Source organism: Cnephaeus nilssonii, assembly GCF_951640355.1.
Source record: "Cnephaeus nilssonii genome assembly, chromosome: 9".
NCBI classification, from domain to species: Eukaryota; Metazoa; Chordata; class Mammalia; order Chiroptera; family Vespertilionidae; genus Cnephaeus; species Cnephaeus nilssonii.
In genome coordinates, this window is record NC_137080.1 from 88,832,091 (window position 1) to 88,854,271 (window position 22,181).

Below are 22,181 nucleotides of genomic sequence, written 5' to 3' on the forward strand. Positions count from 1 at the left end.
TTAAATTGACGAACACCAACGACAAAGCAAGAATCTTAAAGGCTGCCAGAGAGAAACAGAAAGTTACCTACAAGGGATCTCCTATCAGAATATCAACTGATTTCTCAACAGAAACACACCAGGCCAGAAGGGAATGGAATGAAATATACAAAGTGATGCAAAACAAGGGACTGAATCCAAGAATACTGTACCCAGCAAGGCTATCATTCAAAATTGAAGGTGGAATCAGAAGCTTCACAGACAAAAAAGGGCTAAGAGAGTTCATCACTACCAAACCAGCAATGCAAGAAATGCTAAAGGGGCTGCTGTAAAAAGAAGAAAGAGAAAGGCAAGAAGAAACACAAACACTAAGGAAAAATATGTCAACAAACAGATACTTATCAATAATAACAGTAAACGTAAATGGATTAAATGCACCAATCAAAAGACATAGGATAGCTGAATGGATAAGAAAACATGACCCATATATTTGCTGTCTACAAGAGACCCACCTTAGAGCAAAAGACTCACACAGACTGAGAGTGAAGGGATGGAAAAACATTTTTCAAGCAAATGGAAATGAGAAAAAAAGCTGGGGTTGCAATACTTATATCAGATAAAATAGACCTCAAAGTAAAGGCTTTAATAAGAGATAAGGAAGGCCACTACATAGTACTAAAGGGAGCAATCCAGCAAGAAGATATAACTCTGGTAAACGTATATGCACCTAACGCAGGAGCGCCCAAATACATAAAAAATCTGCTGGAAGATATCAAGGGAGAGATCGACATCAATACAATCATAGTAGGGGACTTTAATACACCACTGACATCAATGGATAAATCCTCTGGACAAAAAATCAGCAAAGAAAGAGCAATTCTAAATGACACACTAGATCAGATGGACCTAATTGACATCTTCAGAGTATTTCACCCCAAAGCCATGGACTATACGTTCTTCTCAAGTGCACATGGGACATTCTCAAAAATAGACCACGTATTGGGTAACAAGCAAAGTCTCCCCAAATTCAAAAAGATTGAAATCATATCAAGCATTTTCTCAGACCACAATGGCATAATATTAGAAATAAACTACAATAAAAACATTCCAAAAAACTCAAACACTTGGAAACTGAATAGCATGCTACTAAACAATGATTGGGTTATCAATGAGATCAAAGAAGAAATTAAAAACATCCTGGAGACTAATGACAATAAAAACACAACATTGCAAATTCTATGGGACACAATGAAAGCAGTCCTGAGAGGCAAATGTATAGCTCAACAGGCCTACCTCAAAAAACAAGAAAAAATGGTAATAGATCATCTATCTCAACAACTCAAAGAATTAGAAAGGGAGCAACAAGAAAAGCCCACAGTGAGCAGAAGAAAGGAAATAATAAAGATCAGAGCAGAAATAAATGACATAGAGACCAAAAAAACAATACACAAGATCAACAAAACCAAGAGCTGGTTCTTTGAAAGGATAAACAAGATTGATGAACCTCTAGCCAGGCTCACCAAGAAACAAAGAGAGAGGACCCAAATAAACAAAATCAGAAATGAAAGAGGTGAAATAACAACAGACCCCACAGAAATACAAAGGATTGTCAAAAAATACTATGAACAACTCTACTCCAACAAACTAGACAACCTGGAGGAAATGGACTCATTCCTAGAAAAACACAACCTTCCAAAACTTACTCAGGAAGAGACTAAAAATCTCAATAGGCTGATAACTATGGAAGAAATTGAAGAAGTTATCAAAAAGCTTCCAGCAAACAAAAGCCCGGGGCCAGACGGCTTCACAGGGGAGTTTTATAAAACATTCAAGGAAGAGCTAAAACCTATCCTCCTCAGACTATTCCAGAAAATTCAAGAAGAAGGAACACTTCCAAGCTCCTTCTATGAAGCCAGCATCACCCTAATACCAAAACCAGGTAAAGATAACACAATGAAGGAGAATTACAGGCCAATATCCCTCATGAACATAGATGCCAAAATCCTCAACAAAATTCTAGCAAATCGAATCCAGCAATACATCAGAAAGATCATACACCACGACCAAGTAGGATTTATCCCTGGGATGCAAGGATGGTACAATATTCGCAAATCAATAAACGTGATACATCACATAAACAAATTGAGAGATAAAAACCATATAGTCATATCAATTGATGCAGAAAAAGCATTTGACAAAATCCAACACCCTTTCTTGATAAAAACTCTCAGCAAGCTGGGAATAGAAGGATCATACCTCAACATAATAAAAGCCATATATGACAAACCCACAGCCAACATCATACTCAATGGGCAAAAACTAAAACCATTTCCCCTAAGAACAGGAATAAGACAGGGATGCCCACTCTCACCACTCCTGTTCAACATAGTGTTGGAAATACTAGCCATTGCAATCAGACAAGAAGAAGAAATAAAAGGCATCCAAATTGGAAAAGAAGAAGTAAAACTGTCCTTATTTGCAGATGACATGATACTGTACATAGAAAACCCTAAAGACTCCATCAAAAAACTACTAGACTTAATAAATGAATTTGGCAGAGTAGCAGGATACAAAATAAATGCTAAGAAATCTATGGCATTTCTATACACTAATAATGAACTTACAGAAAGAGAGACTAAAAAAGCAATCCCATTTACCATCGCACCAAAAAAATTAAGATACCTAGGAATAAACTTAACTAAGGAGGTAAAAGACCTATACATGGAAATCTACAGGACACTGAAAAAAGAGATAGAGGAAGACATAAACAGATGGAAGAACATACCATGTTCATGGATTGGTAGAATCAACATCATCAAAATGTCCATATTACCCAAAGCAATCTATAATTTCAATGCACTTCCCATTAAAATACCAACGGCATACTTCACAGACCTAGAACGAACTTTCCAAAAATTCATCTGGAATAAAAAAAAGACCCCGAATAGCCACAGCAATCCTGAGAAAGAAGAACAAAGTAGGTGGGATCTCCATACCAGATTTCAAGCTGTATTACAAAGCCACTGTTCTCAAAACTGCTTGATATTGGCACAAGAACAGCCATATAGATCAATGGAACAGACTAGAGAACCCAGAAATCAATCCAAATCACTATGCTCAATTAATATTTGACAAAGGAGGCATGAACATACAATGGAGTCAAGACAGTCTCTTCAACAAATGGTGTTGGGAAAATTGGACAGATACATGCAAAAAAAAATGAAACTAGACCACCATCTTACACCATACACAAAAATAAACTCAAAATGGATCAAGGACTTAAACATAAGACAGGAAACCATAAAAATACTAGAGGAATCTACAGGCAAAAAAATCTCTGACATATGCCAAAAGAACTTCTTCGCTGATACTGCTCCTAGGGCAATGGAAGCTAAAGAGAAAATAAACAAATGGGACTACATCAAAATAAAAAGCTTTTGCACAGCAAAGGAAACCATCAATAAAACAACAAGAAAGCCCACTACATGGGAGAACATATTTGCCAATGATGTCAACGATAAGGGTTTAATCTCCAACATTTACAGGGAACTCATGCAGCTTAACAAAAAGAAGATAAACAACCCAATCAAAAAGTGGGCAACTGATCTAAATAGACACTTTTCGAAAGAAGACAGAAGGAAGGCCAAGAGACATATGAAAACCTGCTCTAAATCACTAATCATCAGAGAGATGCAAATCAAAACAATGCGGTACCATCTCACACCTGTCAGAATGGCCATTATCAACAAGTCAACAAATGACAAGTGCTGGAGAGGATGTGGAGAAAAAGGAAACCTCGTGCACTGCTGGTGGGAATACAGACTGGTGCAGCCACTGTGGAGAACAGTATGGAGTTTCCTTAAAAAACTAAAAATAGAACTCCCATTTGACCCAGTGATCCCACTTCTAGGAATATATCCCAAGAAACTGGAAACATCAATCAGAAAGGATATATGCACCCCTATGTTCATAGCAGCACAATTCACCATAGCTAAGATTTGGAAACAGCCTAAGTGCCCATCAGCAGATGAGTGGATTAAAAAACTGTTGTACATCTACACAATGGAATACTACGCTGCGGTAAAAAAGAAGGAGCTCTTACCATTTGCAACAATATGGATGGAGATGGAGAACATTATGCTTAGTGAAATAAGCCAGGCAGAGAAAGATAAATATCACATGATCTCACTCATTTGTGGAATATAATGAACAACATAAACTGATGGGGGGAAAAATAGATCCAGAAACAGAGAAACATCAATCAGAACGTCAAACCTCAGGGAAGAAATTGTGAGGTAACCAGAAACCCAAGAATGCCTGAGAACGCCTTTCTAGCCACGCTAGCAATCATCAGATGTAAGGTAATTTTACCGGGGACAAGAGGGTAAGTATTTTGATCTTATACTCCTGACCCTTCATGGGTAAGACCCATTACGTGGGCTGATCCTCTGACTAATGTAGTTACCAATAATACCAAACACCCTGGACATCTAGGAGGTCCATGGGTGGGGCAAGAAAGTATAAATACATAGGGGTCTCCACCCAGCTTCCCTTTTGTATGATACATAATCAAAACAATGCTCCTTTGTGTGTACAATTAAAGAGAGGTTTCTGGCTTGTGTGGACACCAAAGAAAGGGTGTCACTACTATCACTACGTGCCCCCAGTAGAGGTGCAGAAAATGTAACTAAGACCTTGTCTATATAAAAAGAAATGGACAGCCAGTCTGAAAGGGAATTCCCATGGACTAGAACAAAGAATATCCTTACATGATATTATCCTACACTGTCATTAAAAATTATTCCCAGATTTGGATCACCCCCAGTACTTATAATAGTTCATCGCACCCTTGGGGATAAAAAATAAATAAAATTAAAAAAGTCATCTGTTTGGTGCTTGGAGACAAACTTAACACATCTCTTGATACTTTAGAATTACTACAGCATAATATACAATTATCCCAAGCAAACATACAAACTAATTCTTTGAATGTATGGCAGCAATTTAAAAAGGACATGTAAGGATTTAACCCTTTTCATTGGGTAGAGGGCCTCCTGGGAGGGCACCTGAGCATTCTATATGGGTCCCTCTTACCCTTTAGGCCAAGAGAGACCCTCTTCTCACAATTCAATTGCTCACAGCTGTTGCATGAGCTCTCTGTTCATGTCGAGGTTGAAGTCTCGTGATGACTGGTGCCATGGATCTGTCTCTCACCCAGTAGGGCGAACTGAGCCCTCCCGGGAGAAGAAACCCGGGTTCCAAAAGATATGTGATCAGTGCTGGGGCCCCGCCAGCAGGCGAGGGGATCCCAAGGCAGGTGCTGGGCATGGAGGCCACGGGGGCATAGGCTACCAAGGAGATAAAACTGAACCTCACGTCACCCTGCTTGGCCCCGGAGGATGGCTGGTTAGCCAGAGACGGGTAAGATTCCTCAAGGAAGAAACAACCTAAGACAGGCACAGTCACAGAGGGGCCATCAGGAGAGAATTTGGGGATCAACAGAGGTGGGGCACAGACCCTCACACCCCCAACATTGCAGGGGCCTGAATCCTAGCCCCTTCTGAGGGAGGTCTCCTGCCCCCATGGCTGCTTTGTGCTTCCCATGCCCAGCTCAGATCAGGACCCAGGTGACCGACAGAGACTTGGTCGACAGCAGCTGCCCTCTCACTCCAACAAGAATTGTTTGAGTTGTCTTGTACCCATGGTGTGGGGAAGTGGGTTTACGATATCTAAATCCAGCCTACCACCAGGAATGCTCAGGACCTACTCAAGAAGGCAAATAATCCCTTCCACCAATATTTACAGGGTAAAACAAGATTATTGTTAGAGTAATAAATTTGACAGTAAAATAGTAGTCAAGTTTTCAGGCAAATTTAAATTGGCTAGTTGAAACAAGTGAATATTCTAGAAAAATTAATTGTACCAGACAAAAAGGTGTTCCTAAAGAGTCAACTAAAATTTTTATTGGTACTTCATCTCATGATAAAAGTGTGCACCATATAATGAACCTAAAACAGTAATATTATAGTGCAAAAAATTAAAATTTAAAAGCCATCAAGAATACATTATAAAATTTTCAAAAGCCTCCTAACATTTAAATCAAAAAAGGAGGGGATAGTAGAGGAATATCATGTAAGGAAAAATATCCTGTAAGTAAATTACATCTAGAAAATTAATACTTTAGAAAATTAATTGTAAGGCTAAAAGCAAGACACCCATGAAAAACACACAAGGTGACAAAACAAGCCAGAGGAAAATCATTTTGGGCAAAAAATGAAATAGGATCCCAAGTCAAATTTATAGAAAATATTCCTTTATTAACCTTTGGTCGAGAATATGTTTGTATATTTTCAGAAAACAACTCCGAGACCATGTGGATTCCAGCAAGAGAGGAATCGACAGGACTACTCCAGCCATGAAGACAGAAGAGAAGCAGTCCAGAGACGGAAGACACTGATGTGGCCTTCCCATACTAGCAGTTAGCAGCTGTGCATCACTGCAGATTGCCCAGGACCAAACCGGACAGAGTCGGACCTGCATTACCACCATTTGTCCACCATCCAGAACTGAAATGTCAGTGCTGACATGTACACATAAGGAACTGTTGGACATTGAAATTGGGTCTCAAAAGAACTGTTGGCCCAGAAAGAAACTCACTACACACTGATTCATTTGCCTGTCACCATAACCATTATTGCTTGTCTCATTTTTGGTTCTTATAAGTGTATTTCTAATAGCACATGATCTCACTCATCTAGGGGAAATAATGAACAACATAGACTGATGAACAAGAACAGACCCAGAAACAAGGAGGCATGGATCAGACTGTCGGGCCTCAGGGGGAGGGTAGGGAAGGATGGGGGTAAAGGGGGAGATCAACCAAAGGACTTGCGTGCAGACATATGAGCCTAACCAGCGGTTAAGGACAACAGGGGGGTGGGGGCATGTGTGGGGAGGGGTGTGGGATGGGAATGGGGGGACGAGGACAAATATGTGATACCTTAATCAATAAAGAAATTAAAAAAAAAAAGAAAATCCAATGAGATGCCATTCACACAAGGTTTTTTAACTGAACATTACCAACTGTGTGTGAGGATGGGGAGCCATGGGGCTCTCCTACTAGGTCTTGCCTGGCAAAGAGAGGCAGGCAAATGCCCTAGGGCCCAGCCATTCCACGCTTAGCAGGAGGCAGGTACAAGAATGTTCACAGAGGTTTTGTTCACAGCAGCCCAAACCAGAAACAGCCTGAAGGACCATCACCCGTAGAACAGAAAAGCAGACTGTGTATGCTTCCATTGTATCGAAGTAAAGTCAGTTACATCAACATACTGTAGATGAATCTCAAAAACACAATGCTGAACGTAGTCCAAAACAGGCAAAATTAAATGACACATTGATTGGGGATACAAATATGTGGTAAATCCTAAGGACCATGATAAACATCAAGTACAGGATAGTAGTTACCTTTGGGTGAGCCAATGAGGACCAGTAAGGGGACTGTTCAGTGTTTTTCATCTTGGCCTGGCTGCTAGGAACTTGGTTGTTCATTTGATCACTGTTCTTGCAATATTACCCATATATATATATATATATATATATATATATATATATATATATATATATATAAAAGCCTAAGCGACCAGCTGGTACCTATGATGTGCAATGACCACCAGGGGGCAGACGTTCAACACACAGGCATGGAAACATGGAACAGACTGATGAATCTCAGAGGGAAGGGGTAAGGGGTAGGGGGAGGGCAGGAAGAGATTAACCAAAGATCTTACATGCATACTAGAGTCCTGGTGCACGAATTCGTGCACTGGTGGGGTCCCTTGGCCTGGCCTGTAGGGATCAGGCTGAAACCGTCTCTCTGGCATCCCCTGAGGGGTCCTGGATTGTGAGAGGACACAGGCCAGGCCAAGGGACCCAACCAGTGCATGAATCCACGCACTGGGCCTCTAGTCTACATATACTAATGTAAAAGCCTAAGCAACCAGCTGACCGGTAGCTATGACACGCAATGACCACCAGGGGCAGACACTCTGACTGGTAGCTATGATGAGCACTGAACACCAAGGGGCAGACGCTCAACACAGGAACTGCAGAGCTGCAGTGACTTGGTAACTGCGGTTCTCGGGTGACGCACCCATAACCAGAGAGGAGGGAGCCCAATTCCGGGGTGCGTCACTCGAGAACCACCCTCTCACAACCTGGGACCCCTCAGGGGATGTTGGAGAGTCGGTTTTGGCCCAATCCCCACAGGCCAAGCTGAGGGACCCCACCGATGCACGAAGGGCCTCTAGTGTTTTCATACAGTCTTTTCATCAATGTTATATTTTAAATTTTATAATTTTCTAAATTAATAAAAAGGTGCTCTTATTAGCATTGTTATTACAGATAGCATTACCAGATATATTTAGCAAATTTTCAACTTGCCTTGCAACAAATATTCTTCTTTTCATTGTGTCCAAAGATAGCCGTGTAGCTTTTTGAAGACTGTCTAGTAATTGATGAGAGAAGAAAGCATAGACCTCTTTACATTCCTGTAATGAGAAATCACATTACATTTGGTACAAAAGATAAAAACTCTTAACATCCCAAAGCAAGAATACAATATTAGAAGTGTTATGTGGAAAATGAAAAATAATTAACTATACAATTTCTATTATATTGTATAAGGTCAATCCTAAATTACTTGCTTATTCTTTTTAATATATTTTTATTGATTTTGGAGAGCTGGGTAAGAAGGACGGCTCAGCAGGTGTGAACCAGGAGGAGTAGGTCAGGGTCGGTGAGTTATCCGGCTAAAGCACGGGTTGACATATCCATAATTATGTGAGACAGGCCACTCTGACAGCCATGAGGAAGGTGGAGGCTACTGAGGAGGTGACTGCACTGATGCCGCCAGGTGACCCACCAATTCCAGAGGCTCTGACGGCACTCAGTCTTACTCTGAGGACCTCGCCAGAGTTGCAGGGAATGCAGCTGAAATAGAAGGGCCGGTGGCCTGGGACCACCCCCTCCTGGCTCTGGCCGATGCCTGCAGACTACTAACAGCGGCTGGTGCAAGGTTCTGAGAGGAAATCCACAGCTAAAATCTAGACTCGGCAAGACAGTGTTTCCCATCAATTGCTGATTATCATCCTTGAGCAAGAAGGTGAGAGTGGAACAAATGTGTGTCCGTATTACAGTGTGTGTTAAAGTGCAAAAGAATGTGAAATAGAAAGAATGAAAAGACGACGAGCATCACGGGATAAAAGAAGACTGACGGGAGCAGGGGAAGCAGGAATTAGCACAAACGTGGCTGGGCATTCAGTGCTGCTGTCACCAGAAGGGCGAGGCCAGAGGAGAAAGAAACCCTGTGCCTCCTTCTCAACCTCCATTCTCCACACAACGTGAAAATCTGCCCACTTGGGGTCTCTCCTGAGGGAGAGTCCACAGGCTGTCCACGGTGCTGATGAAAATGCAGATCCCTGGGCCCCAAATGGATCAAAATCTGGGCTTACAATACAGGTGATGCTGTTAAACACAGTAACAGGAAAACGTTCCCCACTCTGAGTCAAACAGACCAGCACTGCAGTCCCCAAGTAGCTTTTACTATGCAAGAAAACATGGCCAATCACCAAAGGGGAAGATAAGTATATAATATAAACGTAGTTGACAGATCACATTAAAAGTTGATAAAGTTGGAGAAAACTGTAAGGATTGCTGTATCTTGCCAGATTCATCAGTGCAAAGTTGAAAATTATATTTTGTGGATTTTGTTACAAATCCAAATTAGTTATAAATCCACACTAGTTGGTTGCAGAACCTCCTGGATGAAGCACCACTCAGGTTATCTACAACCTCTGAGTCATAACTCTGTGAAATCCAATGAGGTCGTTTCACAATAAATACCTTTTTAAATTCATCCTCTTTCTCGTTAACAGCAACCTCAGGCACAATTGTAGTCTCATAATCAGGGTTTTCAGTCTCTTCTGCTTCACTTCCAAAAACAACATGTTTCCTCTGTTCTGCAGATAAAATACAAAACAAGATATAACATTTAATATTGAGCATTTGGCTTATTATATATGGCCAAAACTTCTTTTTTTAAAAAAATTCTTCTTAAAAAGTTCTTAATTTAAAATTTGTTCCCATAGGAATCATCCTTGAATCCCATTTAAATCACCCATCTCAATAGAATTGTTATTCTACTGAGAAATATACTTTTTAAAATATGCTGTCTTAGTATCTGGAATTAAGAAACATTTAAGGTTTTCACTTACTATCTTTCTAAAATACTTATTTATTTTTGGAGTTTTAGAATGTAATGAACTGATAGGTTTGTGTTTTGAAACTTTTGAGGAAAACTAATTAAACTAAGTGGGGTAACTCTAAGAGAAAGAAGGCATGTGTGGGGGGCTGTTTAGGCTCAGAGTTTCTCAGCCTCAGCACTACTGCCATTCTTGGTATCTTGGTGGTGGAGGCTAGTGAGCATTTAGGATATTGAGCAGCATCCCTGGTCTCTACCCATTAGAGGCTAGTAGCACCTCCCCTGGCTGTGTGACAGCCAAAAGTGTCTCCAGGGAAAGAGGAGAGAGGAGAGAGGAGAGAGGAGAGAGGAGAGAGGAGAGAGGAGAGAGGAGAGAGGAGAGAGGAGCAAGGAGCGAGGAGCGAGGAGCGAGGAGAGAGGAGAGAGAGAATTATTATAGCAAACCTGAGACTGCTATCCATGAAAAGCTCTGCTTGCAAGGTTGGTCCTTGGTTGGTATCTGGGAACTGGGATTTCAGAAGGTTTCCCACCATTCTCTAACTCAGTGATTTTCAACCTGTTTCAGCTCCTGGCACACATAAACTAATTACTAAAATACATTATATTTTTTGCCTATCTGACCAAAAAAAAAAAAGGTCTAATTTTGATTCATTCACACTGGACATGTATTGTTGTGTTGGCTGTTGTCATCTCTTATTTGACAACCTAAGAGAAAAGAGGACAGTGCCCCCTGGCTAAAGAGTCAGGTATTGCATGTTTTAAAAATTCTTGCACTGAAAGATCCCAGGTTCGATTCCGGTCAAGGGCATATACCTTGCCGGAACTGGTTTGGCTCAGTGGATAGAGCGTCGGCCTTCGGACTCAAGGGTCCCAGGTTTGATTCCGGTCGGGGGCATGTACCTTGGTTGTGGGCACATCCCCAGTAGGGGGTGTGCAGGAGGCAACTGATCGATGTTTCTCTCTCATCGATGTTTCTAACTCTCTATCCCTCTCCCTTCCTCTCTGTAAAAAAAAAAAAAAAAAATTCTTGCAGCTCACAGGTTGAAAATCGCTGCTCTAACTAATTAAACAGGCCCGGCTGGTGTGGCTCAGTGGTTGAGCGTCGATTTATGAACCAGGAGGTCGCCATTCAATTCCAGTCAGGGCACATGCCCAGACTGCGGGCTGTCCCAGTAGGAGGAGTGCACGAGGCAGCCGGTCAATGGTTATCTTTTTCATCACTGATATTTCTATGTCTCTCTCCTTCTCCCTCCCTCCCTGAAATCAATAAAAATATACTTTTCTTTTTAAAGGGCTCACTGTGCCTAAACAGTTCATGCAAACAATGTGGTTTATGCTGAACACCTGCTTTGCTTTCCTTCTGGGGGTCTGAAATTTTGGTTCCTGCTAAGCAGAAGAAGTCTACTTTCGAACATATCTTTAATTATCATGCTTCAAACACTATAGCTAGTGAAATTACCTGGTATTTGTTTTCCTGTTTTGGCACTGTACTTAACTTCATAAATAGCCTCAAATATTGATATAAGTTCTCTGACAGCTTCTTCCACATGCTTACTCTTGTGGTTTAGAATATCAGCCCATTCTCTTGTGTATGTCTATTCAATTTAAAAATGATTATTAATTTCCAGGTACTTTTAAAACACTGTGAAAATTATTAAAAAGCTATAATTAACCACCACTTAAAAATAACTAGAGATAGTTGCCAATAGCACAATGCTTCAGATCCAAAACTGCCCATGGCTAAAGGCACAGCTGCTCGGGCCCATGCCAAGAGGAGGAGGAGAAAGGAGGAAAATTCAGTCTTTGACCTTTGCCTGACTCAATCACACACAGACATCTATATTCACATTTATATGATGAAAAAAAAAAAAAAAAGAAGGCTTAAGAAGCAGAGACATAATATTGTCAAAAGTTCAAAATGAGTCCGGCCGGTGTGGCTCAGTGGTTGAGCATCCACCCATAAACCAGGAGGTCACGGTTCAATTCCCCCATCAGGGCATTTGTATGGGTTTCGGGCTTGATCCCCAGTAGGGGGCATGCAGGAGGCAGCCGATCAATGATTCTCTCTCATCATTGATGTTTCTATCCCTTTCCTTTATTCTCTCTGAAATCAATTAAAAAAAACATTTTTTAAAAAAATGTTTAAATGAGAAGTGGTTTAAAAAAGGACAATCCAAAGTGTTGCTGCGATTCAAATGAAATTAGGTTTTTAAGTGAGCATGGTGTATGTCAGGCATCAAAATTTCAAAGCTTTTTGTGTATTAACTCATTTAATTAAAGGACAACCTCTTGGGATAGGTAATATTATTGTCCCCATTTCACAGATGAGAAAACGGAGGCTCAGAAAGAATAAGAAACTTGTCCAAGGTCACCCAGTGGGGGGTAAAAACAGACGTTTGAAGGCCAGCGTGGACTGACTCTAAAAGCCTGTGCTTTTGCCTTTCCACACTTTTTTAATAGTCAGAAAAGGCTTTAGGAAGAAGTTGAAAACTAGTTAAATTCAAAAAAGAAAGCAGGTTTATAAAATGGAATAAGTCTTTTGACAACATCCGGACATTTTAGAAAAGAGGAAAGTAAATGGGAACAGCCGACGTGGGCCTCCAAATGACTTCCTCTAAGGCAGTGGTCGGCAAACTGCAGCTCGAGAGCCACATGCAGCTCTTTGGCCCGTTGAGTTTTTAGCAAAGGCCAGCTTAGGAGTACCCTAATTAAGTTAATAACAATGTACCTACCTATATAGTTTAAGTTTTAAAAATTTGGCTCTCAAAAGAAATTTCAATCGTTGTACTGTTGATATTTGGCTCTGTTGACTAATGAGTTTGCCGACCACTGGTCTAAGGAACCCATGCCTGTCCATGCAAACCTCTCTCCAGACGAGCTTTGTGAGGCCCCTGCTCCCCATGTGCTGCCCTCACGTGTTCCTTGGCTACTGGATTGAGGGAGATACTTCTGAATCTGTCACTTCCATTTATACCACCTCTTCTGTCTCTGAACCCATCCCCATCTTTTCCCAGTCTCCCCGAAGACATTCTCTGATCCTCTGCACCCACACCAACTCTTTTGACTTTGCTCCATCATTCATTCCTTCCATCCTTTCTAATTACTCAACATAATGTTAAACACCGGAATGGCAATGGTGGCTGAGAGCCACTTCATTCTAGTAGGGAAAACAAGTGCTAAGCAGTAGACACTTCTAACTGATCCTGGCAGATTGACCACCTGTAAACATATATGTTCTCATGTGTAAATGTAAACACAAGTTTACACCATCAGCCATCCCCATCCCTGCTTGCTTTGAAATCCCCTGAGAAAAGAACCAGACACTATAAGTTAAACCTGACAGGTTGAACATACATGTTTACTTGGGCAATTCCCTGTTACTTCCAAAAACCTAAAAATAAATAAATAACACAAAGTAATCTTTTAAAAAGAATATGCCCACATGAATAAATGAGAGGATGCCACATACATTCTTTGTATGTTTCCAATACTACATAATAATAAAGTTAATGAAATTCGACCACTGGTGCTGGGACAACTGAATAGCTTATCTATTTGCAAGAGAATGAAATTGAATCCTCTCATTACACCATACACAAAAATTAACTCACAATGAATCATAGACCTAACCATAAGAGTTAACACTGTAAAACTATTAAAAGAAAACACAGGCATACGCTAAAAAAAAAAAAAAAAAGGAAATCTTATATCTTACCTTTTTTTGACAGCATGGATGGACCTGGAGTTTATTACGCTAAGTGAAATAAGCCAGTCAGAGAAAGACAAATACCATATGATCTCACTTACATGTGGAATCTAAAGAACAAAATAAACTGACAAACTGGAAACAAGCATGGATACAGACTGAGAGCTGTCAGACAGGAGGGGGGTTGGTGGACTGAATATAAGAAGGTGAAGGGATTAAGGAAAAAAACACACACATGTATATATTACACAAAGACACAGGCAACCGAGTGGTGGGAGCCAGAGGGGAAGGGAACGGAGGAGTAGGTGGAGGCACACAGGGAGGGAGGGGATGGAAAGAGATTTTGCTTGGAGCAATGGGTGCACAATAAATTCACCCCAATAAATTCAATTTTTAAGAAAAGAGCCCGCCAGTGTGGCTCAGTGGTTGAGTGTCAACCTATTAACAAGGAGCTCACAGTTCAATTGCTAATTAGAGCACATGCCCAGATTGCAGGCTCAGTCCCCAGTAAGGGGTGTGCAAGAGGCAGCCGATCAATGATTCTCTCTCATCATTGATGTTTTTATATCTCTCTCCTTCTGCCTTCCTTTCTGAAATCAATAAAAACATATTTTTTAAATATATTTTATTGACTTTTTTTACAGAGAGGAAGAGAGAGGGACAGAGAGCTAGAAACATCGATGAGAGAGAAACATCAATCAGCTGCCTCCTGCACACACCCCCACCGGGGATGCGCCCGCAACCAAGGCACATGCCCCTGACCGGAATCGAACCCGGGATCCCCGAGTCCGCAGGCCGACGCTCTATCCACTGAGCCAAACCGGTTTCGGCAAAAAACATATTTTTTAAAAAAATAAAACATAGGCATAGATCTTCATAATTTTGGATTAGGCAAAATTTTCTTAGCTATGACACCAAAAACAGAGCAACAGAAGAAAAAGAAGATTAATTGGACATCATCAAATTTAAAAATTTTGGGGCTTCATAGGACAACATCAAGAAAGTGAAAAGAGCCCTAATCAGTTTGGCTCAGTGGATAGAGCATCAGCCTGCGGACTGAAAGGTCCCAGGTTCGATTCCAGTCAAGGGCAAGTACCTTAGATGTGGGTACATTCCCAGTAGGAGGTGTGCAGGAGGCAGCTCATCGATGTTTCTAACTCTCTCTCCCTCTCCCTTCCTCTCTGTAAAAAATCAATAAAATATTTTTTTAAAAAAGAAAGTGAAAAAGACAATCCACAGAATAGAAGAAAAAATGCAAATCATATATATGATAAGGGACTAATATCTAGAACATACAAAAAACAATTACAACTAAAAAAATAGGCATTTCTGAAGGAAGATATACAAAAGGTTACTAAGAAGATGAACAAAAGGTTTCACATCACTAGTCATTAGGGAAATGCAAATCAAAACCTCAATGAGACACCACTTGACACCCACCAGGATGGCTACAGTAAAAAAGGCAAATGGTAAGTGTTGGCAAGGATGTAGAGAAATGGGAACCCTTGTACAAGGCTAGCGGGGATGTAAAATTATGCAGCCGCTCTGGAAAACAGTCCGACAGCTCTTCAAAAGGTTAAACCAGGAGTTAACATATGACCTAGCAATTCCACTCCTAGGTGTATATCCATGAAAAATTAAAACATAGCCAGAGGGAAAGGGAACTGAGGGGTAGGTGGAGGCACACAGCAGCATTATCTGTTTATAAATGAACATAAAGTACATTTGTGTTCACAGCAGCATTATTTGTAATGGCCCAAGGTGAAAAGATATAATCATTTCAAACTTGCATGCTCTGAGAACAAGACATTAAAATGGGCCATTACAGCCAAGGCCCCAGTGCTGAGAACAAATAATTTTAATCCCCCACACATTATGAAAAAGGCAGTTCTTAAAAGGTAGCAGGGAAGGCAACCCTCGGCCCACCACCCACCTTGAGGTTATAGAAGGAAGCTTGATCATAGGTGGAGATGTGGTAGAAATAAGTGTAGGAACTTTAAAAGAACTACGCAGAGACCCTGATCCAAGTCCTCTAGAATTGGGGATAGAGGTGCAAACCTATGCTTACGTGGTCCAGAGGCAAGAAGCTGGCTGGGAACCCCAGCCCCTAAAGGCAAGAATACATGTTTTGGGAAGAAATTGCATTTTTAGAGAAAGAGGGGCAGAGGCACCTGTTTTTCACAGGCTAATCGGACCCCTTGAGACGGAGCCGCCCTGGGTTGTCTTGAAAAGGGCACTGGCAAGGTGACCAAGCCAGCAGGGTGGGTGGAGCTGAAGCACGAGGCAGGCAAGAAAGAAAAAGGAGTTCGTGAAGGACACGAAGTGGGTGCTTTTGAGAGAGACTGCGTTAGTGTGCCACGCCTCGACAATGATTAGACAGGGTCCCTGGCCTGGTGCTTTCCAGCCAGTGTATGTTGAGAAGGGTTAGACTTTATCCTGTGGGAACTGGGCGGGTTTACACAGGGGAGTTTCGCCATCAAATGTGGTGGAAATGTGGAGGCTGGATATGATGGGGCCACGTACTGAGGCAGAGAGACTAGTTAGACCACGACATCAATTGCTCAGCTCCCAAGGAGCCTGACAGGTCTGCCCTGAGACAGGGTAGTAACTGTGGGAAAGGGGAGGCAATTCGAGCAAAATCTGAGGAAGAAGCAAAACCCGACGAAGCCTGAAGACTGACTGGACTTGGGAAAGGGAGCGAGGAACGAGTCCTGGTGGCTCCTGGGTGTCTGGGTGACCGAAAGGGACGTCTGTGGCAGTGAAAACCGTGAGAACAGACAGAGGAACAAGAGCAGTGGGCCTCCGACAGAGCCCAGCACGGGGCTGAGGACGTTAGTAAAATAACATCTGGGGCGTGGCCATCGGTTTGAGCTGTCGAAGCCTCGTAAGTTTTTGGAGCTGAGGGTGTCCCCCCCCAAAATCGAGGATATCTAAATACTACTGACACAGATTTCTACTCTTAGATTGTAAATTCACAGTTCAGGTTTATGAGTGTTCCCATGATTAAAATATAACACATAAATGCATACCTCATTGAGCGTCAGCATATCTTCCACTTTGGTAGCACCAGCTTCGGGCAGGGAAATTAACACAGTTTTGGCTATCTCCTTTAGAACTGTATCAATATGCATCTCACACAAGTCATTGATCTACCAACAAGAAAAAAAAAATGTCGGAGAAAAACTCTTCTTTCATCCAAAATGTACCTGAGTTATAAACTAATTCAGAGGGCTGTATCTGGAATCCTGCCTCCAGAGCCGAGCATAGTTTGGTGGGATTTTTAGATGTATATCCGCAAAAAAAAAAAAAAAAAACTTGACCTGGAACTAAAGTTTTATTGAGCAGCAACGTGTACCATACGTATTATCTCTTTGAAAGCCTCATTCCAGCCCATGAGCCATCGCTATTCCAGTTTGACAGCTAAAGAAACCAATGCTCAGAGCTATAAAGTAACCTGGGGAGAAACACCCAGCTGGTGAAGGGCAGAGAATCACACCTAGGTGTATCCGCCCCCCAAGCCTCTGAGTTTTGACATACACCACACTGCCACACTAACAGGCGAGCGTCTCTAGAAAGAACTTCTGAGCGTCTCTAGAAAGAACTTCTAACCCGTGGACACAGACAATAGTGAGGTGAAGGCCTGGGGTACGGGGACAGGAGTGGGGAGGAGGGGTCAATGATGAGGAAAAAGAGGTCATCTGTAAAACTTTCAACAATAAAGATAAATTTAAAAAATAATTTAAAAAAAATAAAAGAGAGCTAATGATGACCATCCCCCCGCCCCTAAAAAACAAGTGTGCTTCTACCTAGCAAACACATCAGGAATCAACAGACAATAGCCAACTAGATGGCTACCTCGTTTAATTAATATCAGATGCATGGTTATTTAAGAACTCCGCTCTGCCATTTTCCACAGTTCACAGTTTTTTTAAACTAAGCTGTGGAGGTGACCCATCATTTTAACATATTAAAGGCAAGGTCATTCAGAGACAACAACAGGCAATCCTAAATGAAAAGGGCCAAAAACAGTTAAAGAAACTTAAAGCATTGATTGTTTTTAGCTTAATGGATATCCTTTCAGTTAAAAGTCACACCTTTTAACGGGGTTTCATAGGTAATCAAACTATTGCTCACAGCCTGAGTATTCATGTATGTAGTTTTTTCATATTTGTCTATTTTACCTTCTTTAAAAGTTGATTGAACATATTCAAAACTGAGTCAACTTCTTGAAAGAAGCTTTCTAGTGTTAAAGATGACCATGTTAATATTGTGAGCCCTTGTCTCAGCACGGATTCCACCTAGAAAAAGAAAAAAGGATGTTTCCATTATTAACAGAAGCATCTGCATTTATTAAAAAGGCTTTCTTTTATTACTTAGAAATATTATAGGTTATATTTCATTAATTATATTTCTCCTCCATTATACCTGACAAAAGTGACTTTTTGGTTTTTATTAATCATCTTTAGCTATCCAGGAAGCAATCATGGATTTTTAGAAAGTGCTAATTATTTAGATTTAGTTGTTTTACAAAGGCAACAAAACGTAGACAAGAAACCGTTGTATAGGAATAATAGAGCTATAAAGTTGAACTAGAAAGACAGAGGGTCTAGGCAAGAACAGATGTTCTAAAACCCACAATCTACAGAACTGTAATTTTAAACAACAAGAAAATCAACATAAACCTTCAGTATTACCAACCTTCTTCATTTTAGGGGCCATCAGATTGACAAACACGGAGGGCACTTCCTGACACAACTCATCATAATACTGCAGAAGATCCTGTTAAAAGTCCAAATGGCATGTCTCACTTTAACTGATTTTACAACAGTGGTCATATTTTTCTTAAAATATATTTTATTGATTTTTTACAGAGAGGAAAGGAGAGGGACAGAGAGCTAGAAACATCGATGAGAGAGAAACATCGACCAGCTGCCTCTTGCACACCCCCTACCGGGGATGTGCCCGCAACCAACGTACATGCCCTTAACCGGAATCGAACCTGGGACCTTTCAGTCCACAGACTGATGCTCTATCCACTGAGCCAAACCTGTTTCGGCCATATTTTGACTCAGACCAAGAAGGTTTCATGATACCTGTGTCCTCCTATTCCTGCTAAGATGGAGGGTGCCCATTTAAATTTATACTACCGTAATTAATGTACTTTTCCCCCACCTGTAAATTACCTGTGCATCCCCTTTAAACAGTGAGTCAATGGAGCTTTCTAGATTTGCATTTTTCATGTTTAGGATTTAATTGTCTTTCGAGATTTATGCTATTTTAAATAGCTTGGATAATTATCTTTTCATGATGTCTGCTGTTACACATTTCCCCCCTTTTTTTCCTTGTCCTCTGACATATTAAAGCATACATATCACTGATGCCACACTTGTTTTCTTGAGTCAAAATCAATGTCCACAATCAGAATTAATAAGCTTTTTATTTTCTTTTATATATCTTTCAGAGATGAGCCATCACAACAATCGATTTTTTACTGTTTTGTAATTTACTGCACTGTGTGATGGGAGATGTGGATTCAAGTTAATCCTCCCCAAAGTAATAATATTAAATTGTTTCAATGTTTACTTGATAGTTTCAAAGTTATTCATTTCTTTCCTGCTTTTTTTTTTTTTTTACTTGCAGTTGAACTTTCATGTATACTTGACACTTGGCAAAGGACTTTGACTTTCGCAGTATCATTCAATACTAACTGAATCCTAAAGGATGCAACGGGAGTGATATGAACCTCAATTTAGAACAGCACTTTGACACTCAATTCTCCAAAGCCACAACTAGCCAATACAAAAAGCCTAGGGCTTCTGACACTGAAGCTAAAGTTTACATAATGCCAACGCTCCTTTGAGGGTGTTTTTTTTTTTTTAAATATATACAGTATAGCAATTAAATATTATTTTTGGCAAAAACTAAAATTATTAAACTCTTAAAAGAAAGCATAGTTATAAATCTTCATGACCTTGGATTAGACAAAGATTTCTTAGCTATAACACTAAAGACACAAGAGACAATAGAAAAAGTAATGACCTGACCTTCACCAAAATTAAAAATGTGCTTCAGAGGCCACTATCAAGAAAATAAAAAGACAACCCTCAGGATAGGATAAAGTATTTTCAAATCCTGTATCTGATAATGTATTTGTACCTAGGCTATGTGAAGAATACTTACATCTCAGTAACAAAAAGGTAGATAACTCAATTAAAATACGGGCTAAAGGATTTGAATAGATATTTCTTCAAAGATCTAGAAATGGACAATGTGCACATGAAAAGATGCTCATCACTAGCTATGAGAGAAACGCAAATCAAAACCACACTAACACACCACTTTACATCCAAATGATGTTCAAATGGAAAAGACAGTAGCAGTTGTCGGCAAAGATATGGAGATATTGAAACCCTCACACAGTGCTCGTGGAAATACAAAATAATGCAGCCTCTTTGAAAAAGTGTGTCAGTTATTCAAAAGGTTAAACATAGAGTTACCAAGTTACTGAAACCCAGCATTTAACTCCTAGGTATCCCCCCTGGAGCAGCAACTTTCAACCGATGTGCCTCAAGAATTTTTAAAAGATGAAATACTGCCCTAGCTGATTTTGCTCAATGGCTAGAGCATCGGTCTGTGGACTGAAGGGTCCCGGGTTCGATTCTGGTCAAGAGCACATGCCCAGGTTGTGGGCTCAATCCTCAATAGGGGGCTTGCAGGAGGCAGTGGGCAGTCAATCAATGATTCTCTCATCATTGATGTTTCTATCTCTCTCTTCCCTCTCCCTTCCTTTCTGAACTCAATAAAAATATATTTTATAATTATAAAAAAGCAATACCTGACTATTCAGTCAGGAACATTGAGCTCTTTTCCCTTAGACTGTCAAATTTAAAAATCACAACAGTCAAGGAGAACCAAGATGGTGGTGCAGGTATGTGCCAGTACTCGCCACCTCCCACAACCACATCAAAATTACAGCTAAAATACAGAACAACCATCATTCAGAACCGCCCAAAATCTAGCTGAATGGAAGCCCTACAACTAGAGAAGTAAAGAAGAAGGCACATCAAGACTGGTAGGAGGTGCGGAACAGGCTGGTCCAACACCACCCACGTGTGGAGTTTTTTTAATTGGAGGGATATCTCCAAGGCCTCCCTTGAGAAGCAAGGGATCACAGCTGCACACCAGCCCCCTAGCCCAGGGTTCCAGAGCTTGGCAGAGAAGTCCCCATAACTTCAGGCTGTAAAAATCAGCAGATATTGTGGCTGAGTGACAGGGAAGCTGCTGGAGTCACACCTGTTCCTCTTAAAGGGCCCACAAACTAATTTACACGGTCTCACTTCCTCTGAGTTCCAGCACTGGGAAGCAGCTTTAGGGGAATCCAGGGACATACAGGGAGAAAATGGACTGTCTGGCATCAAGGCAGGAACTTGGAGGTAACTTTCTTCCAGACAGGGGTGCTTACAGGTATCATTGTTCCTATGCTGAGACCTCCCCCATCACAGAGCTGACTGAATCAATATCTGAGTTTCCATCAGCGTGATCCAGAGTGTTTGCTCCACCCTGGTGAGTCCCAGCCCCATCCAATTTGCAGCCCCACCCAAGATGTTTGCAGCAGCTTTTCCATATGAATGGCCTGTCCTGGCTCAGGTTTCAGACTTTCCTAAAATCCCTTAAACAAGCAGCAGCTGGCATCAGCATTCCCCAAACCTATCAATAAAAGGTCCAAGACCCATCACTAGCACCAGCCTGCCTTGCTTCACAGCTGGACCTGGCCTGGGCACTTCCTAGCCCAATACAAGTAGCAGTCATCTGCAGATCGCTCTGTAGCTCCTGCTGGGTGGCCCCAGGCAGTGGCTGACTTTGCGCCTCCCTGGAGGCCCCAGTGCCTTTGCACCTCTTTAAGAAGAGGAAGAGGAAGAGGAAGAGGAAGAAAAAGAAGAAGAAGAAGAAGAAGAAGAAGAAGAAGAAGAAGAAGAAGAAGAAGAACAACAACAACAACAACAACAACAACAAGAAAAAGATAAAATATCTGAGTAAAAAAATGGCAATAAGTACATATCTATCAACTATTGAATTTTAAAAATAAATGAATAATAAACCTAATGAACAAAATAAACTGATGAATAAAACAGAATCAGAGGCATGGAAACATGGAAAAGACTGACAAATCTCAGAGGGAAGGGATGAGGAGTGAGGGTGACAAAGGGAAGAGGGAAGAGATTAACCAAAGAACTTTTATGC

The 22,181-nt window shown here is 41.0% G+C and overlaps 1 protein-coding gene across 1 annotated transcript in view; it reads right to left on the bottom strand.

Annotated features, from left to right (window-relative positions):
- The window catches only part of DNAH8 (dynein axonemal heavy chain 8), a gene marked incomplete at its 3' end in the record, with an annotated part of 261,455 nt that overhangs the window by 188,898 nt on the left and 50,376 nt on the right, over nt 1-22,181 (bottom strand). The window contains exons 15-20 of the mRNA XM_079779684.1: nt 18,639-18,719; nt 18,122-18,238; nt 16,970-17,089; nt 11,694-11,829; nt 9,877-9,992; nt 8,416-8,522 (exon numbers count right to left, since the gene is read on the bottom strand). Coding sequence (XP_079635810.1) covers nt 8,416-8,522; nt 9,877-9,992; nt 11,694-11,829; nt 16,970-17,089; nt 18,122-18,238; nt 18,639-18,719 — 677 coding nt within the window. The remainder of the gene's footprint in view (nt 1-8,415; nt 8,523-9,876; nt 9,993-11,693; nt 11,830-16,969; nt 17,090-18,121; nt 18,239-18,638; nt 18,720-22,181) is intronic.